At 34.7% G+C, this 17,399-nt stretch overlaps 5 protein-coding genes across 5 annotated transcripts; 2 read left to right on the forward strand and 3 right to left on the reverse strand.

The window, feature by feature from the left end:
- Positions 1–463: 463 nt before the first annotated feature.
- THI73 (Thi73p) lies at positions 464–2,020 on the forward strand (the record flags this gene model as incomplete). Its single annotated transcript, XM_071052728.1, has 1 exon — positions 464–2,020. The coding sequence occupies one exon, from the start codon at positions 464–466 to the stop codon at positions 2,018–2,020; it is 1,557 nt and encodes a 518-aa protein (XP_070906575.1).
- A 337-nt stretch (positions 2,021–2,357) lies between these two features.
- APL1 (Apl1p) lies at positions 2,358–4,526 on the reverse strand (the record flags this gene model as incomplete). The annotated part of the gene is made up of 1 exon (XM_071052729.1): positions 2,358–4,526. One exon carries the CDS (start codon positions 4,524–4,526, stop codon positions 2,358–2,360), a length of 2,169 nt encoding a protein of 722 aa, XP_070906576.1.
- A 1,462-nt stretch (positions 4,527–5,988) lies between these two features.
- SAG1 (Sag1p) lies at positions 5,989–8,007 on the forward strand (the record flags this gene model as incomplete). Its single annotated transcript, XM_071052730.1, has 1 exon — positions 5,989–8,007. The coding sequence occupies one exon, from the start codon at positions 5,989–5,991 to the stop codon at positions 8,005–8,007; it is 2,019 nt and encodes a 672-aa protein (XP_070906577.1).
- A 423-nt stretch (positions 8,008–8,430) lies between these two features.
- On the reverse strand, positions 8,431–9,849 carry ORC5 (origin recognition complex subunit 5; the record flags this gene model as incomplete). Its single annotated transcript, XM_071052731.1, has 1 exon — positions 8,431–9,849. One exon carries the CDS (start codon positions 9,847–9,849, stop codon positions 8,431–8,433), a length of 1,419 nt encoding a protein of 472 aa, XP_070906578.1.
- A 352-nt stretch (positions 9,850–10,201) lies between these two features.
- POL2 (DNA polymerase epsilon catalytic subunit) lies at positions 10,202–16,846 on the reverse strand (the record flags this gene model as incomplete). The annotated part of the gene is made up of 1 exon (XM_071052732.1): positions 10,202–16,846. The coding sequence occupies one exon, from the start codon at positions 16,844–16,846 to the stop codon at positions 10,202–10,204; it is 6,645 nt and encodes a 2,214-aa protein (XP_070906579.1).
- Positions 16,847–17,399: the final 553 nt, after the last annotated feature.

Below are 17,399 nucleotides of genomic sequence, written 5' to 3' on the forward strand. Positions count from 1 at the left end.
CGCAACTTGCATGGCCACAGGCCGACTCATTTTAAATAGTAGGGACTTTGGGATGGTTGCACTGCATTTTCAGTGCAATCTCACCACTTCAAAATTAAAAAAGAGATAATTTCTCGGGCGAGAAGAGAGAGAAACCCAGTAAATCATCTTAAAAAACTGTAATAAAATAAATATACAGTTTATGGTACGGGAGTTTCTGTGGATGTACCTTAATTATTCATCAATTAAAAATAGATTAAATTAATTCTTAATTAATTCAATTAAATTATATTAATTTAATTATTATGCGATTAGTAGTAAAACTCAAGTTGCCTGTGATTGATGTGAAAATTTTTTTTCTTTATCTGACTAATTCGTATATATAACAAATAGTAACTCAACTCTATTGTATATATGACAATCATGAAACTTTTATTTCTTGTACATAGGTGAACTAAGATAGAGCCAATAGCACAAACGTATAATGGTGGAAGAGAAGTTTGAGTCTGCTAGTGTTTCAAAGAGTGTTTCATCGTCTTCCATTGATGAGGATGAGGTTGATGTAGCTTTGAAGTTCTTGAAGAGGACTGCGGTAGATGTTGAGAAGAGTGATGGGGAGGATGTGCATGAAGATGAGAGCAACACAAGGGACAAAAGTTTCTATGGGGCCACCGTGCTGGATAAGAAAATCAAGAGGAAACTGGACAAGTATATCCTGAGTTTTCTGTGTATAACCTACCTGCTCATGTTCTTAGACAAGGCGCTGCTGAACTATGCGGCTGCCATGGGTATTAAGGACCATTTGAAAGGTGATGAGTTCAGTAATCTGGGTACGATTTTCTCTGCTGCGTACATCTTCATGGAGCCTATCGTTACGTTGCTGATCCAATACTTCCCGCTGTCGAAGATCATGGGTACTTTCATCTGTGTCTGGGGTGCCGTGCTCGCATGCCACTCGGCTTGCAAGACATACGCCTCACTTATGGTGGTGAGGACTCTGCTAGGTATGTTCGAGTCGGCCAGTGCTGTTGGATGTATTGCTATCAGTGGTATGTACTACACAAAATCGGAACAAAGTGCCAGAATTGGGTTCTGGGCTACTCAAGCTGGTACTGGTTACATCATTGGTGGTCTGATCTCGTTCGGGTTCCTTCATTACCATGGTAAGGATTTCACATCATGGCAGATCATGTTTTTGGTAGTGGGGCTGGTCACTGTTGTATTCGGTATTGTAACATTCTTGTATCTTCCAGATAATGTCACAAATGCTTGGTTCTTGGACGATGAGGAGAAAGTAGCAGTTATAGAGCACATTAGAGAAAACCAGACTGGTATTGAAAATAAGAAATTCAAAAAATCTCACGTCAAAGAACTGTTCCTACACGATAAACTAACTTGGCCAATGTTGATGATTACAGCTTTCTCACAGATTTCCACTGGTGCCATCGGGACATTCTCTACCACAATTACTAAGACTTTCGGCTTCGATAGTTATGAATCAGCCTTGTTACAATTACCAATTGGTGCCATCGTGGCTATTATTATCATTGTCACAACACAGATGATTTCAAGATGGGGTAACTTCACTTTAGTTACCACATCAATGTATATCCCAGCAGTTATTGGGTCCATTGTTTTGATATCCCTTCCACTAAAGCACAAGATAGGTAATTTGTTTTCCCTTTACCTTGTCTATAGTGGATCTTGTGTTATCACCAACATCTATATTTGGAACTCCATCAACACATCTGGTTACTGTAAAAGAATTTTCAGGAATGCTATAACAATGATAGTTTATAATATTTCTTGTATCGTTGCTCCTCAGATGTTCAGAGCGTACTCTGCTCCAAGATACATCCCCGCTAAAATTACTTTATTAGTCACTCAAGCTTTATGTATCCCATTACAACTCTACGTTGGATATCTGTGCAAAAAGGAAAATGAGAAAAGGGACAAGGAACAGGGAAGGAAGAATCACGAAAAGTTTCAATTCTTAGACTTGACAGATATCGAAAATAGAGATTTCAGATATGTCTACTAAGCATCGAAATTTAAACGCTCTCCGAGACCTAACGATAGATCAAAATATAATGTCTTATTTTTGTTTAATTACTGTTAAATTAATTTCATCACTTTAATATATCATTAAATTTAATTTCACCAAGTTAATATATCATTAAACTTTATATCACAAACATATAACATTGTGTACTTAGCATAATAAAATCACTAGTTTAGTAACACAACATAATGCCATATCTTGCCCTTATCTATAATACCATTGCTAAAATAAAAGTAAGCTTATTATATTATTTTTATTGTACCAGTACAAATTTTTGTCATAAAATATTATGCTATTGATGTCATTATGAAAGCTCTTAAAAAGGCTTTTTCTTTAAAGACATTTTTCTGAGTAAACCGGTTGGTTTTCTTGCGAGTTTCATAGTGGTACTAGTGCTAGTCTTCCTTTTACCACTTAACTGATTAACCTTTTCAGCAGGTCTATCATAATCAGCCATGGTCTTTCTGTTTCCAGAACTATTTGACATTGGTGTTCCTGGTAATGAACCTGATCTGTTTGAATTTACCTTATGGGGACCACTCATTCTAGGTGAAAAATAGTCTTCCACTTCTGCATTTTCTGGTATTGAAAAGTTATTATTTGATGACATTATTTTCAAGTGCTCCCTATCAGTATTCAGTATATTATTCTTTGGCAATGATTTTGTTTTGTTTTGGCGGAAAATTTGCGCCACTGGCTTCAGATAAATAGAGACTATCGAACCAATATTTAGTTCCAATTCCTCTAGAATTGCAGGGTCTAGCTTTGTATTCAACTCTAGCATAGGTAATTCACCATCAATGATTTCTGATATAGACTCATAACTCATTTTGTTTGGACCACTCTCCGGTTTGGTTAGAGCTAGTAGCCTCCAATAAAAGAATGCTCTATTCCTTAGATCAATATTATTGTTATCTTCAGTACAGAATTTTAAAACTTGCATGCAACTGGTTTCCGTTTTTTCAGAAGGATTACGCAAAAACATTTTAACACTAGAACTTAAGATAGAGAACTGGATTTCCAATGGCTGACTTTTTATGCTGGTTGCAAACGGCTTGAATACTTCCAAATAATTAGGTATATCATTTGCATAGTACGTTATTATCCAAATCATTGCATTGATGGACTCAGGTTCCTGTACAATGTCAATATACTTAATCAATTCAGAAACATAACTCTTGAATCTATCTGGATACTTTCTCAGAATGTTCTTAAAGACAGAGATAATTTCTTGAAGCACAAAATCAACACCAAAATCCAGTAAATGTAGAAGAGTTTCACAACATTCAGATGCAGAGTCCTCATCCAGTTTAACAGCGAGATTACCAATTGCCCTGATAGCTTTTCTAGACATTTGTATATCAATATCAGTGGCATACTGCTCAAGTTCCTCCAATATTTGGTATAGATTCTGCTGGTCGGCAAGAAGATATAAACATTCTAATTTCGTGTCCTTCACATAAATTGGGTCGTTATATTGGATAAAAAAATAAGATATGTCTAAGTTGAGTAATTCAGGTCCTCTACTTAAAAGTAGAAGAATGACATTTCTTAATATCAAAAATTGTATTTCCGCAGGATTATCTAATAATGCAACAATAGAATTTGAAATTCTCTTTATCACAACGTCAGCAACCGTTTCGACATAATTTAATAAGTACATGATAAATTTAAGGGTGTTCAATGCCACATATGTGTTAACATTTTGTAATTGCGGTATCACAACATCAATTAGATCATATGCATCATCATGTGATTGAGGAATGACAGATATAGGTAGAGTCTCAATCACAAGTGCCTTATCCCATTCATTGGCCTTATCGAGGTTCTCAAGAATGTTCAATGCCATATCGACCGATATATCTAAGTTTTTCATGTGTACATTCTTTTCATGTATTGTGTGAAGAGTATGTAATGCTGCTACTCTAATACTTATGCTTTCATGACGGTTATCACATATTTCAAAAAGGGATCGTATTAACGGCAACACCCTTTCATGGTCCATTTCATCTAACTGCACCATTGCTGATATGCATGATTTTACCAGATCTTCTCCGACATTATTCCTCCGTGTTATTATAGATGAAGTATACCTAAATGCCTCATTCAAGAAGTCTGAACTTGGAACACTGAGTAGCGTCCTTAGTGCTAACATCTGTATTTCCTCGTCCCTTGATTTCAGATCATTTTGTATATGAGACATGGAGTCTGCAATTAATCTAGGTTTCATTGAGCCAATAACACAAACGTATTCATGACATATGTTCTTTACTTCAAAATCATCATCGATAGCCCAGAATTTCATAATCTCTGGCTCCAACATAGCCATCTCATTGTAATTTCCAATAGTCAGGTTAGCTATAATTTTTCTAAGTGCATTCTTCCGTTTGATAGAATTGGTTTTGAACTTATTCACTTCAAAGTTTTGCAGTTCAGGACCGATCTCACTGGCCTTATACCTCGAAAACACCCTCTGATCAGACATTCCGTTTTTCTTTATTGACAAATGCTTATTTAACTTTTCAACGGAAATATCGTAACTATGGCGTCAAAAACAACAACAATTTTTTTAGTACTAATCCAAGTTCACAATGCAACTTGATACAACACCAGAACGTCCTTAAAAGTGTTTAATGGGCTACACCCTAACCACAAATGCTGATTACAATGCAGAGATCAAGCTTGATTTCAGTGCCCCTTCTTCTTAAACTAAACTCTCGGGATGTCGAGACACGAAATCCGAGAAATTCGTTACCCGGAAATGGAAATCCGGGTAAGTCAAATTAAGATTAATACCATTGAAAGGATTTAGTCTTTGCTTGTTAGTCTTGGCTTGTTACTTCATCAAATGGACATACCCAGAAAGTACTTGAATAACTGCATGGTTTGACCTGTTCTCTGCTCGTCACTTTGGTATGTATTGTTGTTGGATCTCGATATGTAAACCTCTTCCACACCTTCTAACCGAGGTCCTATTGGAAATCCCGTAGGATTAGATTTCAAAGTAGTCTCTTTTGTGGTAAAATCTCCACACACATGGACAGACCACACACACTAAACATTCTGGATAGAGCCAGATTTCATTCATTTGAAGGTTGATTTACATTTTCAATTGTCTGATCTCAGATTTTATAGTTGTGAGGTTACATCTTGAGAATTTGTGGATGAGGGGGTTTATATTTTCCATTATTGAACAAAAATTGGTCATTGATAGATCTATTAGGAAATATATATATATATATAAACATAAAATGGTTTCTTCTATCTTATAATTGCAATCTTTACTCAGACTTTGTTAATATCAATAGAAGTTTAAGTAAGAATAGGTGTGTTGTAATGCAGCCAATTATCGATCATGTGGTTAAGGTTCTACTAAATCCTCAATTGTGTTTTGCCTGATAACTCCGATAGACCACAGTACTTTATGATAGATTAACAAAAAAATATGAAAACAATACATAATTGTATCAAAGCATTAATTTAACCTTGTATGGTTTCTTACTAATAATAAATATATTTGAACGTTTAAGTTTGATGCATTTTTTTACAACATCTTCAATGTTCTGAAATGATAGATTATTAAACCACATTTGGAAACTTGAAACATGATACATAGCTATATTGTCAAAATATTAGGCCTTGACCTGACACAATTAGTATTTTCTAAAGTGTAGAAAATACTGACATCAAAAGAAACAATATTAAAGATAGAAAAAAATTATATATAAGGTGTAGGACAAACCAAATCAAGATAACTAAAACTTTAGAAAGTCTCAATCTTCCATCTATAAATCCTAGTTGTTATTTATATATATAGTTTCTTGGTTTGTATGGAAAAAAAACAACGTTAGATCCTATAATAATCAGATAAATTATATTTGACACTTAATTGGTATTGTTCGTACAATATAAGTATTACTATTATCATCAGTGATTAAATTTTAGCAATGGTTATTATCCTGCTAATTGCATTCTATTTACTTCCCTTATGTATGGCTGCAAAAATCGAGTCAGTTGAGTTCTCAAATTTGTCATTAAAACCTGAGTCACCAATAATAGAACCACATCATGCTTGGGAGGCAAAATTTAATTTCCGTATACCCGAATCATACACTGTTAAGAAGGACGATTACTTTGAACTAGTATTACCTCGTGTATATAGGATAAAGTTCACTGAAGATAGCACCGAACTTATAATACCCATGAAGGATAGACTTCAACCTGAAGTATTTCATTGTACTATACCACAACAAGCAGCATTTAAATATGCTGATACAATTCTGAGATGCACAACTTTGATTGACTTAGCCCCGCATCCTGAAATATATGGTGAAATTAAAATTGTGCTGAGTTTTAGCAATGGTGATTCTTGCTATGAATATGAACTCGAAAATGCAAACTATTTCGAAAGCGGTATGAATTACATTGAATTGGAAGAGGGTCTGAACACTGAGGTGCACTTCAATGCAGCTCAATTTAGCGGGGCCTTTTACAGTACAATGAAAACAACTTCATATGATTCAGTCGAGACCTATTTCCTTTCAATGAATTGTCCTAATGGTTATATTCTAGGTGGTACCCAGAGAATTAATTTTGATTCTAAAGATCAAAATTGTAATTTAGATTGTGATTCACCTCAAGTTTTTATTTCTAATCACTTTAATGATTGGTGGTTTCCTAAGTCTTACCAGGAAGCTAAAGATGTAGATGTTAATTGTTTTGGTAATGAACTCATAATAACAATAGGTGAGCAACCAGACGGTCATCTTTTATGGATTAACGCTATGCAAGGTGTTGAAGAAGGAATAAACACTTTATTTCACAGCGTGTATTTAGAGTATACGTGTACTGATACTTTAGCTCATACAACGCACTCTACACAACATTACGCTAATGTTGACTACATAGTGTATGAGGTTAGTGACACGGCTATAGCTGAGGTACCGGTATCAGTTCCTTCAAATCCACCCTCAACCACTCCTATTAGCTCCCATTCGATATCAACAATAACATCTGTAATATGTCCACACTGTTCAGAGAAGAGTACCAATAGTTCTTCTATTGTTACAACTACTTCCTCAACCATACCATCTATACCTAGTAGTATCACATTCTTGACAAGCTCCTCTCACACCGTTTCTATACCAACGGTACCATCTGAGAATATTAATTCAACAATTATCACCACAATTAGCTCCACGGAATCATCGGTTAGCTCAATTACCCCTCCTACAGAAACTCCCATATCATATCTACACTCGTCATCTGAACCTATCACCACGAAATCATCAGAAAGTGTCAGTTCTTTATCTGTCAACTTAACAACAACTCCACCAATTTCCATAAAACCATCATTGACAACGTCAACAAATCATATCACATCCTCTTTTATATCATCTATCTCATCAACGAGCAACTCATCATTGTCAGTTCCTAATTCAGAATCTAGCCTGGTAATTACAACTTCATTAACAGTTCCTTTTATAAGCACTTCTTTACCTACAGTTACTACAGACTCCACATACCCACCAATAGTTCCTGAAAGTTCAACGTCCTTCTTAGAATGCTTAAGTTGCTCAGATATTCAACCGCCAACAGAATTTGAGTCAATCCCAATGACAACTAATAATGTACCCTCTATAACTAGCTCACCATCATCCAATTTGATACTAAAGACAACCACCTCAATAATTATACCAATCAAACCTACTACACCTGATGTTGGGAATAGCGTAACTGTTCCAACAATAATAAATTCAGTTGGCACATTTAACAAGCAACCACCAACATCTAGCCCAACATTAAGCCATCTTCCTCCATTTTCTCTACAAGTTAATTCACGGCCACCTATAGATACCAGGAGTATTACTCCAACAACAAGTATAATTTCATATCAAGGATATGCCGCTACAATAAAAAACAATTTAGGGTTAGGATATATATTTCTTCTTCTTTTATCGCTTTGAGAATATGATGAGAGAGCGTTACCTCTCTAATGGACCAATGTCACAATAGTATTTGTATTTGTATTCTTTTTAGTTCTTTTTAGTAGTTTATAATTTTTGAACCAAATATAATCACGGAGAATAAGGTATGGTATCGTTAAGTATTTGAATGATGATTTAAATTTCGTATGAGCTATCTCAAGTTTGCAACAATGAATGATAATCTTTGCCATGAATAGGATTCTAATTGATTAAATAACATTTAGAATTCCAAAAAAAAAAAAATAAAAATAAAAATAAAAATAAAAATAAAAATAAAAATGAATATGAAAATAGGATCAATCATATTAATTTTCGTAATAATACAACTCACATTTAAAGGCATGCCAACATTTCACACGTTGTAGTCAATATAATTCAAAAGGGTTTAATTGCAGTAAAATATCATTCATGAATATCACTGAAAAAATCTGCAATATTAAAGTTCACCGAATCAGCAATTTCTAAAATAATTTCCCAAGGAACGTTGACCCTCCATTTGATCTTATGACCCAGCATATCCAAATTTTTGGCAGTAGTACATGCAATTAATTTCAAAGAAAATAATTCAGACAAATTTTGAAATACCTCAACATTCGATCGCATCAGTTCGTCCGATTTTAGGGATGCCAAAGATCCTTTTGGAATATCGGATTCGATAGGATATATAGACTGGAAAATAGCCAATAATCTTTCAATATGAAAGAAAGATGGTTGCAAAAATCTTGGATTTTGTTCCTTCTTTTTTCTCTTAGTAGTTGCAGCTTTAGTGGTCCTTCTCGAGAATATACTAATGTCGTATTTTGCTTCAATATAGGAGCAGAAGTAAGCAGCAATCAATAGATATTTTGAAATCTTTGACAATTCATAAGTCTGGTTAACTTCACTGATGTCTTCGTTTTCCAAAATCTCTTCATTTTCTAGAAGGCCATCACTGGTTGAAACAAATACCTTTACAGTAGCTCTATATAAGGCCAGAGGATCAAATATATTTGTAGAGTTTATATTTTTAACATACTGTGGCCATTTAAAGTCTATTAAATCATTCAGAGCAAAAATATCATTTCCCGTATATGATTGAAAGGATTGTACTATTAACTGGATAAAGTTTATTGCCAGTTTCTCTAATAAATCAACATCAACTACGAGTCCTTCCATTGTTTTTAGCTGTAATACCATAAAATTACTATTGATTAATTCTTGCGTTCTTGACAATATAAGAAGTTCAGTTATTTCGTCGATGCTGTATCTAGGAAAGATAATCAAAGGCAGCGAGTTAGTACTGTACCTCTGAACAAAGCTAATATCACGGACAATAAACACCGATTTTAATACAATTTTTGAGTGCCTTGGTAGTAATTCGTGTAGTTTCAAGACCTTGTAAAGCAATTGTGAATCAATATCCTGTAAACGGTCAAACCCATCATATATTATGTAAAGTGGGACTCTCTCGGGAAGCGAATCGTAGTGTGAGAAGAGATTGGTCAAATAACGTACCGAAAAAGATGGTTCTTCTACAGCCATAGGGTCATATTGGGTCTTCTGCAGATTAGGAAATTTTTCCATTAGTGCCTGTTGTGTCGATCTAGCAATAGCTTGGAAAAGTGGTTTCCACGATACCACTTCAATAGGCTGTAGCCACGCATATGCTACATCAGTATTGGATTCCATAAATTTACGGATTGTATACGTTTTTCCAGTACCACTATACCCCTGTATCATCAGATTTGGCGGTGTCAAATCAGGATCTCCATTGATAAAACTTCCCAAAGTATTCCATTGGTAGTCCCTAAATAAAACGGGAATACTTGTATCTTCTACCATACCGATTAAATGTAAGCCCTCACTATATTAATTTTGATCTTTTTAAAGCATATAATAGTCAGAAAACCGTATTTATATACACTCGATGATATTTAAAACTTGGAACCAATTGACTGTTTCTGAATTATTGATAATTACTTAGTTTTGATCTCATCGCTTTTTTATGAGAAAATTACAATTAACTAAAAAATGACAACGATTGATTGAATGAATGCAATCCGAAAAATGAATATTTCAATTGAAGGCCATCTTATATAATAGTCACACGTCCTAGTCTTCATTATGGATATATTACTCGTGGACAATAATTTCATTAACTCTATAATTTATACTGCGATTCTACATACAAAATCTAAAATAATGATGTTAAAGCGTCTTTGACTAGCTCAAAGCCGTAAAACTCTGATAGTTGTCGGTATGTTTTGGCAGTATCCATTAGTTTCTCAGATGTGATAACGCATACCCAGCTACCTGAGCAGGTACAATTAGTGCTCATATAGTCCTTTTTGATAGAGTGACACTTTGCACACCTCAAGTCTTGAGTAACGTAAGCTTGAAGTTCAGTTGTCAGTTTTTGTATCAGATGTTCCTGGAGAAGCAATTCGTTCAAGGGTTTATCACATTTTGTGCAAGAGAATTTCCCTTCTAGACCATCTCTGCAGAAATCAATATCGGAAACGTAGGAGCAATACTCGCATAATATGCCATTAACAATCAATGAGTCAGCAGGATTCTTAAACTCTGCTTCCTTCGCAAATTCACGAATTTCTAGGATTTTGAGAACCTCTTTTCTCAAAGATCTGACCTCCAATGTGGTATTTTTGCATAATAACAGTACCTGAAATATACATTTGATGAGCTCCAATAGCGGATCACCCATATCTAAGTGTGAGCCTGGAAGAATTGGAAATTTATAATCCTCAGCATAATGAGGATCAAGAATAAATTCCTGTTGATTACGGAATAGTTTGTTGATCCGCTTTATTAAAGGTTTAGCAAACTCAGTTGTGAAATGAGCTAGTGGAAAAGCCTCTTCTGGATAATTCTCCTTCGTGGCTGTGCCGGTTATAAGTTGGGTAGCTCTCTGAGTTCCCATACTTTCTTCCAGATAGTTTCTCTTAGCTTTAACCATGCTATCAAGGATAATCATGATCCAATCTTCAAATTCTGACTGGTAGATGGTAGGCAAGAAATTTTTTATTTGCCATTGTGAATAGGCTACGTACTCCTGCTCCTCCTTTTCCTCAATTTGGTTACATGATAAACCACTGAAGTTAAATCTATCCATCCAGATTAATAGATCCCAGTATCTTTCAATACTTAGATCAAGATATGTAAACATAGGATTAGATCTAATGGATTTAATAGTATAATGGCTGTAGGCATAACAAGTTTCTGGTGAGAACTTGGTGGTTTCAACAAGAAGCTTATTACGATCTGCATAAACGATAACAGATCCAAGTTCATTAAATTCATTCATTAATTGATATAATGATTTTTTGGTTAAATTATGAATGTGGTATCTCAAAGAAGCATCAAATAATTTGGAGACAGGACTATACACCCAACTAACCAAAGAATTAACTAATAAGTCAGCTGTTACATTATTTTGCAAAGCTCTATCCCACCATTCCTTTAACATAGTCCTTAGTACCGACAAGGCATCTGTTGAAAAGGAATCTTTCACAAATCCATTACTCGATTTACCGCTCCCATTATCATCTCGATTATCTGCTAGATCACTTCCTTCAGCTTCATTTATTAAAGCAGAACACAAAATGGTATTAACGACTAAGTTCTCAATCGAGATATCTAGAACGACGTTTTCGTACACATCTGGTGTATTTACTACCAGGAAATCCAAATCATTTAAAATCCAGGAACTGTTAAGATCGAAATCCTTTTCTACACCACCGTGATCTGAGAGTGGGGACTTATCATTCCACCATAGCACAATATTTTCATTTTTTAGCCTTCTAGCATAAATTATATCTAAAGCAAAATCGATTTTTTCAAGGTTAATATTACCTAGAGGAATGTTGCAGTTTTGCGATAAAGTTACAATGTGTGATACCCAATAACCAATCGAAAGAAAATAAGAACACATTCTATTCATTAACAATTGCTGCCAGTTTAGTTTCGGTAGACTTAATTCGTTGATAGATAAATCAATAATCGGAACTTGGTTAGTGATTTTTAGCTTATTTTTTAAGATTGATGGATACGGACTCTGTAATAATAGTATAAATTGTTGACCTTTTTCTTCTTTGATTTTAGAGAACTCTTTGTTAACATTTTTCATTAGTTTCTCCGTATCGACAAAATGTGAACAGTTAATTGATGTATCTTCAGAGATATTGAAGTACTTACTAAATTGCTTGATTCTCTCACTCTTTTTCTCATACTGATACGAGAAGATATTTGATATTGTCGATTCAGAAATATCTTGTGCCGTAAAAGATGGTTTTTTAACAAAAACACTAATAGTATTCGTCCAACTAGAAACAAGGGCATAAATTTCATATTCAACATTTGTAACTATATGTAACAGGTAACACACATTCATATCAAAATGCGACATGTATCTGTCATTGGAAGTACCAGAAAGATCTTTCATTGCAAACCCTTCTTGAAGACCCTTACCTAGACTACCAATTTTCTTCGATTTGAATATTACAGTAGTTCCAAGTTCCATAAGAGCCCTCTGAGAAGGTGTAATGTTGCCCTCATAAATACCTAGAACGTTTTCATCATTCAGAACACTACTGCTGTCCTCAAGTTCCTCTATATAGGATTGTTCAGGTAGCTGAAGCTTAAATAAATGACTTGCATATTCATTATTAATCCTACTGTCATTTGGAAGAACTGCATTTGATTTTTCAACTTGGCAGTTTTTGATCTTTCTCAATGGTACTGAATCAGTTTTGAAATTGATAAACACTGTTCTAGGAACATAGAATTTCAAGACTTGTATTTTCCCATTAATCAATACAAATGCATCAACAGCTCCTGATTCATAATTGTCTTTATATTGCAAAACTTCCCATGTTGTATTAGCAAATACCTCGGCCTGTTTCCTGATCATACTTCCCAGGACAGATCTATTATTTGAAGTACTACTCTTACCAAATAATTGCATTCTTCTATTTCTATCACGTCTTTGAATCTTCCATTTAATTTTTTGATATTCTAACCAGTTAGCATAATCATTTTCCATTGATGGTATTATCGAAGGTAATACCAATGATTCAACTTCTTCGTCCCTATTATACCTATGTCTTTTATTTTTGGCTTTTCTGGAGGTCACTTTCGCCAACTTAATTTTCTTTAAATCATCGTCTTGTTGTTCAAATAAATCTTCAATATCCTTTATTTTTGGTCGTTCAGTTTCGCTATCTGTTTTATTAAAAAACTTTTCTAAATTTGTCTGTTTAAACTTATCTTCTTTGATTAAAATTTTCTTTTTTAGCCAATCTGGATGTGCCACTCTTGGTACAGGATTGGGGATGTTTTGTAATGCAGCAGGGATAGTGATAATTTTCTGAACCACCGAAGCAAGTCTCTCCCGATAATAACCCCAATCTAAAATAGTTCTAATATCGAAGTTATCCAGTGTATGATCCATAGTCCATCTTCGTAGGTATGACCGTTTGATATTTATATCAGCAGAAAAAATTGCAACAGGTATAGCTCTCTCAGTAACAGGTGCATTATGAGGTTTAGAGCTAATAATATACTTACACTGTAAACCTTTATCTTTTACCATATCATCACCTAAAAATTCACCAAGCCTTTTAGCAGTCGTGATAGAAGTAGATTTCTGACCTTCATATTCTTTTAATGATTTTGACATACTACGATTTTCACAAATCAACTCTACCAGGTCTTCATCTTCTAACATTGATCCCTTATTGTCCAATATATCTAACCATCTATTAGAAACTGCAGCAACCGCCCCGTAACAACTTTCTAATGTATCACCATCAAGAAAAACTTTAAAAATATCACTTTGAAAGTTTTTAATTAGCTGTAATTCACCTCTTCTTTTAAGTTCAAACCCTTTCAATTCAGCCAAAGACCCATCATCATTAAAAACAGCATATCTTTTTTTGATACCTTTACCTTCTTCCTTCGAAGTTGGTAATATCATCGCCTTGTAAGGGCCATCAACTTCGAAAAAAATGGTGTTCTCGCTATGGGTTTCATATTTATGCTTTATTGGATCTACTAATTCTTGATATTGATGATTTGTAAATTTTTGATGAACTCGATAATTCAACATTGTACATGGATACGACACAAATAATTTCTTACCATTTTGTAATTTAAGTAAGAAATTTTCAGGAAAAGATTTCGGTAAGATACACCAGATACCATCTGTATCAAGTTCCAGTGGTCTACCAACCCTTTCAACTAATGCTCTAGCCATTTGAATGATAGTTGCACCAGTTAAACAGGTAATACCGGCCATTTCCATAGAGTACCAACGGGAACCTTTACGCATCACATAACCATAGAAAGAATTTAAAATAACTTTATGAGCTAATTGAAGAGAATCATATAAAACAATCATCTTTTTAGCCTCATCTTGTGCATGCTTGTCAGACTTATCAATACTTGACATTTTACCCTTCCATGTCTTAGCTAATCCTTTGAATTCATATCTTCTATCACGGAAGGATTTAACAGTATCAACATAAAATGGATTTTCTCTTTGACAAACAATAGCTTCTCTTTCAACTACTTCTGAAACTTTGACCCTGTGATAATTTTTCTTTGAGTATTCAGTAAGACGTTTTTTAATGTGCATAACCTGATCTGCATAGCTCAATTCATCAAATGTCAGAAATGGTTTCTTAGAGAATTTATTTTTATTTGGAAATGTTTCGTTTTGAAGTGCTCTCTTTATCATATTATATTCATCAGCCTTGGCTGGATAAAACTCACCTCTCCACGCCCATTTCAAACGTCTTGCACATGTCTTACCTGGCCTATTAAAATCACAACTGGCACAATCACGTTCATCTTTGATACTATCAGGTTGTAATCTATTAGTTGTCATAATATTAGGATACATTGATGCCACGTCAACATGATAAATCAGAGGTACTTCGCATCTTTTATTATTCATCTTTAATTCCAACAGCTGATTTTTAATTTCATCTTTTATCTCGTCAAAATTAGTAACTTCTTCCATCTTGGCTTTATTCTCAACTTCAACTGCAAATTTTAAAGCGTTTGGTAAATCATCAATCAACTCGTCAATTGCTGAGGGGTCGATTTTAAAATCATTTTCTAAATCACTTCTGAAGACACCAGCCTCTAGAGATTCAACATGACCACCCACATATGTTTCAGATTCTAGGAGATGTCCATCGTAAAATCTTTCCAAAGGATCAGTGTGTTTATTGGGCAGTAAAATGTTACCTTTATAGGCTTGGACCATCAATAACATTTCACATAAAGTACCAGTACCTTTCCGTAGCACTGCATCTGGGTTTAAAGGAATGATAGTACACAATGAAAAAATGAAAGGGTGAACGTATTTCATGTATAAGTAGTAAGTAGCAACGGCATCAGAAACCGAATATTCTGATAATTGTTGAGGTTTTTCATAAGCATAAGGAGTCATTAGTTCAGGATCTAATTCGATGGGGTTATAGCCTAATTTTGCCTGTGTGACAGCTTTTAAACCCTGGGAACCTTGTGGTAAATATGAGTCACGTTTAACCCATCTATAACAATCCATATGAACACAATATGATGATTTATATTCACCTTCGGCATCTGGAGCAAAACCAATTTCTTCAAACATATCCAATCCTCTAATATTCGCTCTTTTCTCTATAAATGGCCAATCAAAGAAGTCACCATTAAACGTTGAAATAACTGTTGGCCGTACATCCCTAATATGCTCAAAAAATCGCTGTAATACTGCCAACTCATCTGCCTCGTTGAAAATTGTGAAATGACCTTGAAGCTCTGGTTTGGGTGTGTATTCAAAATCCTCAATATCTTCTGCAATAATCTCTCTGTTTGTGATTAAATAACCGTCACCATCAATCATATAAGATATCATCATAACTTGGTCAACTGAAGCCTCTGGAAATTTTAAAGGTGCTTTCGTGGTTTCGATATCAAACGCCAGTACGACAGGATCAGCAAAAGCCACCTTTTCTATGCATTCGAAAAATCCTTCATGAGTAACTTTATACCATTTACCGACACGAATATCTTTATCGATAGAAACACGTACATGGTACGGCACGTCATATTCTCTAATATCCTCGATATATGTTTTGACATCTTTTTTATCCACTGTGGTACTGGCAAATCTATTTACATTAGTTCCCAAATTTCCTTTACCGTTAGATGTATTGCTGTTTTTATAGATATTCCTTTGAAGTTTATTACTTTCATTTTCTGCTAATATTGGCCTTAGAAGTTTTCTAGCCTCAAATAATTGGTTGGAATTTACAAATGATAGTTTAATAAGCGTTTTTTTAAGGCCCAATAAATGGTTATCTAGTTTCAAATCTTCCTTCTGTATCACTTCTATTCCTTTTAGACACGTCTCCAGATATTTCTTCAAATATTCTTCAACATCATTAATCCGTTGGTCATCTGTCACTGCTATGAAAAAGTATGGATCATACACTATAGATGACTTAAAACTTCCTCCTTCTTCGTCAAGAAAATAGAAATCTACACCAGCAACACCACCTGCTGGCGAACTTGAACCGTTATGTGAGCCATTCATGACCTCTTCTGATAGTAAGGTCGGATGCATATTAACTAGCCACCCTATCCGACCGGGAACCTGCTCTAGTCTGTTGGGGTCCACTTTCCCACTGTACTGCGGCGGCACATACCTCTCAAACCCCATCATAGTGTCTACATCATCAACCTTGCCCGCCTGCATCAACTTCTGCGCCGTAGCTGCATACGCATTCGATAAAGAGGTACCATTGTCCCTTCTAAACCTCGCCGTGCTCATGTTGTAATGAACTTGTGTAGATTTATCCTTCAAACGTGTTGGAAAAAAAAAAAAACCAGTCCTTATTTATATTTGTTATCTTGTATTGACTGATGTCCAAGTAGAGGCCCCACTTATTAATAAAACTAATACTGGTAAGTCTTTACTACTGGCTAACCAGTAATGTAAGAATACCGATGATGAAGGGTGACGCGTAAAAATTGCTATAAAAGAATTTTTCACTCAAAAAAAAAAACATTTTCACGCGTCTTGATCACTATTCACGTAAATACTGTGTCTTTTGGTTTTCCCAGTCGTTGTGGGCTTTGTCGGTGTTCGGTTTGGGTTCCATCCCCTCCATTGTCCTCGATTAACTTTTATTTAAGATTTCATTAACTTTTATTTAACTTCAAATTAATTCTGTATTGCTATAAGGTTAGGGGCTGTGTAATTCACTAAGAACATATTATTCTACTGGAAGCTTACTCGGAAGTATAAAATCTGGACTAAGAAAAGAAAACTAACGGAATAGGATCAATAGGTAAGAAACCGCGGGGGAGAAAACTGTCAATAA

Source organism: Nakaseomyces bracarensis (assembly GCF_045282275.1).
Source record: "Nakaseomyces bracarensis strain CBM3 chromosome Unknown Scaff9_0, whole genome shotgun sequence".
NCBI classification, from domain to species: Eukaryota; Fungi; Ascomycota; class Saccharomycetes; order Saccharomycetales; family Saccharomycetaceae; genus Nakaseomyces; species Nakaseomyces bracarensis.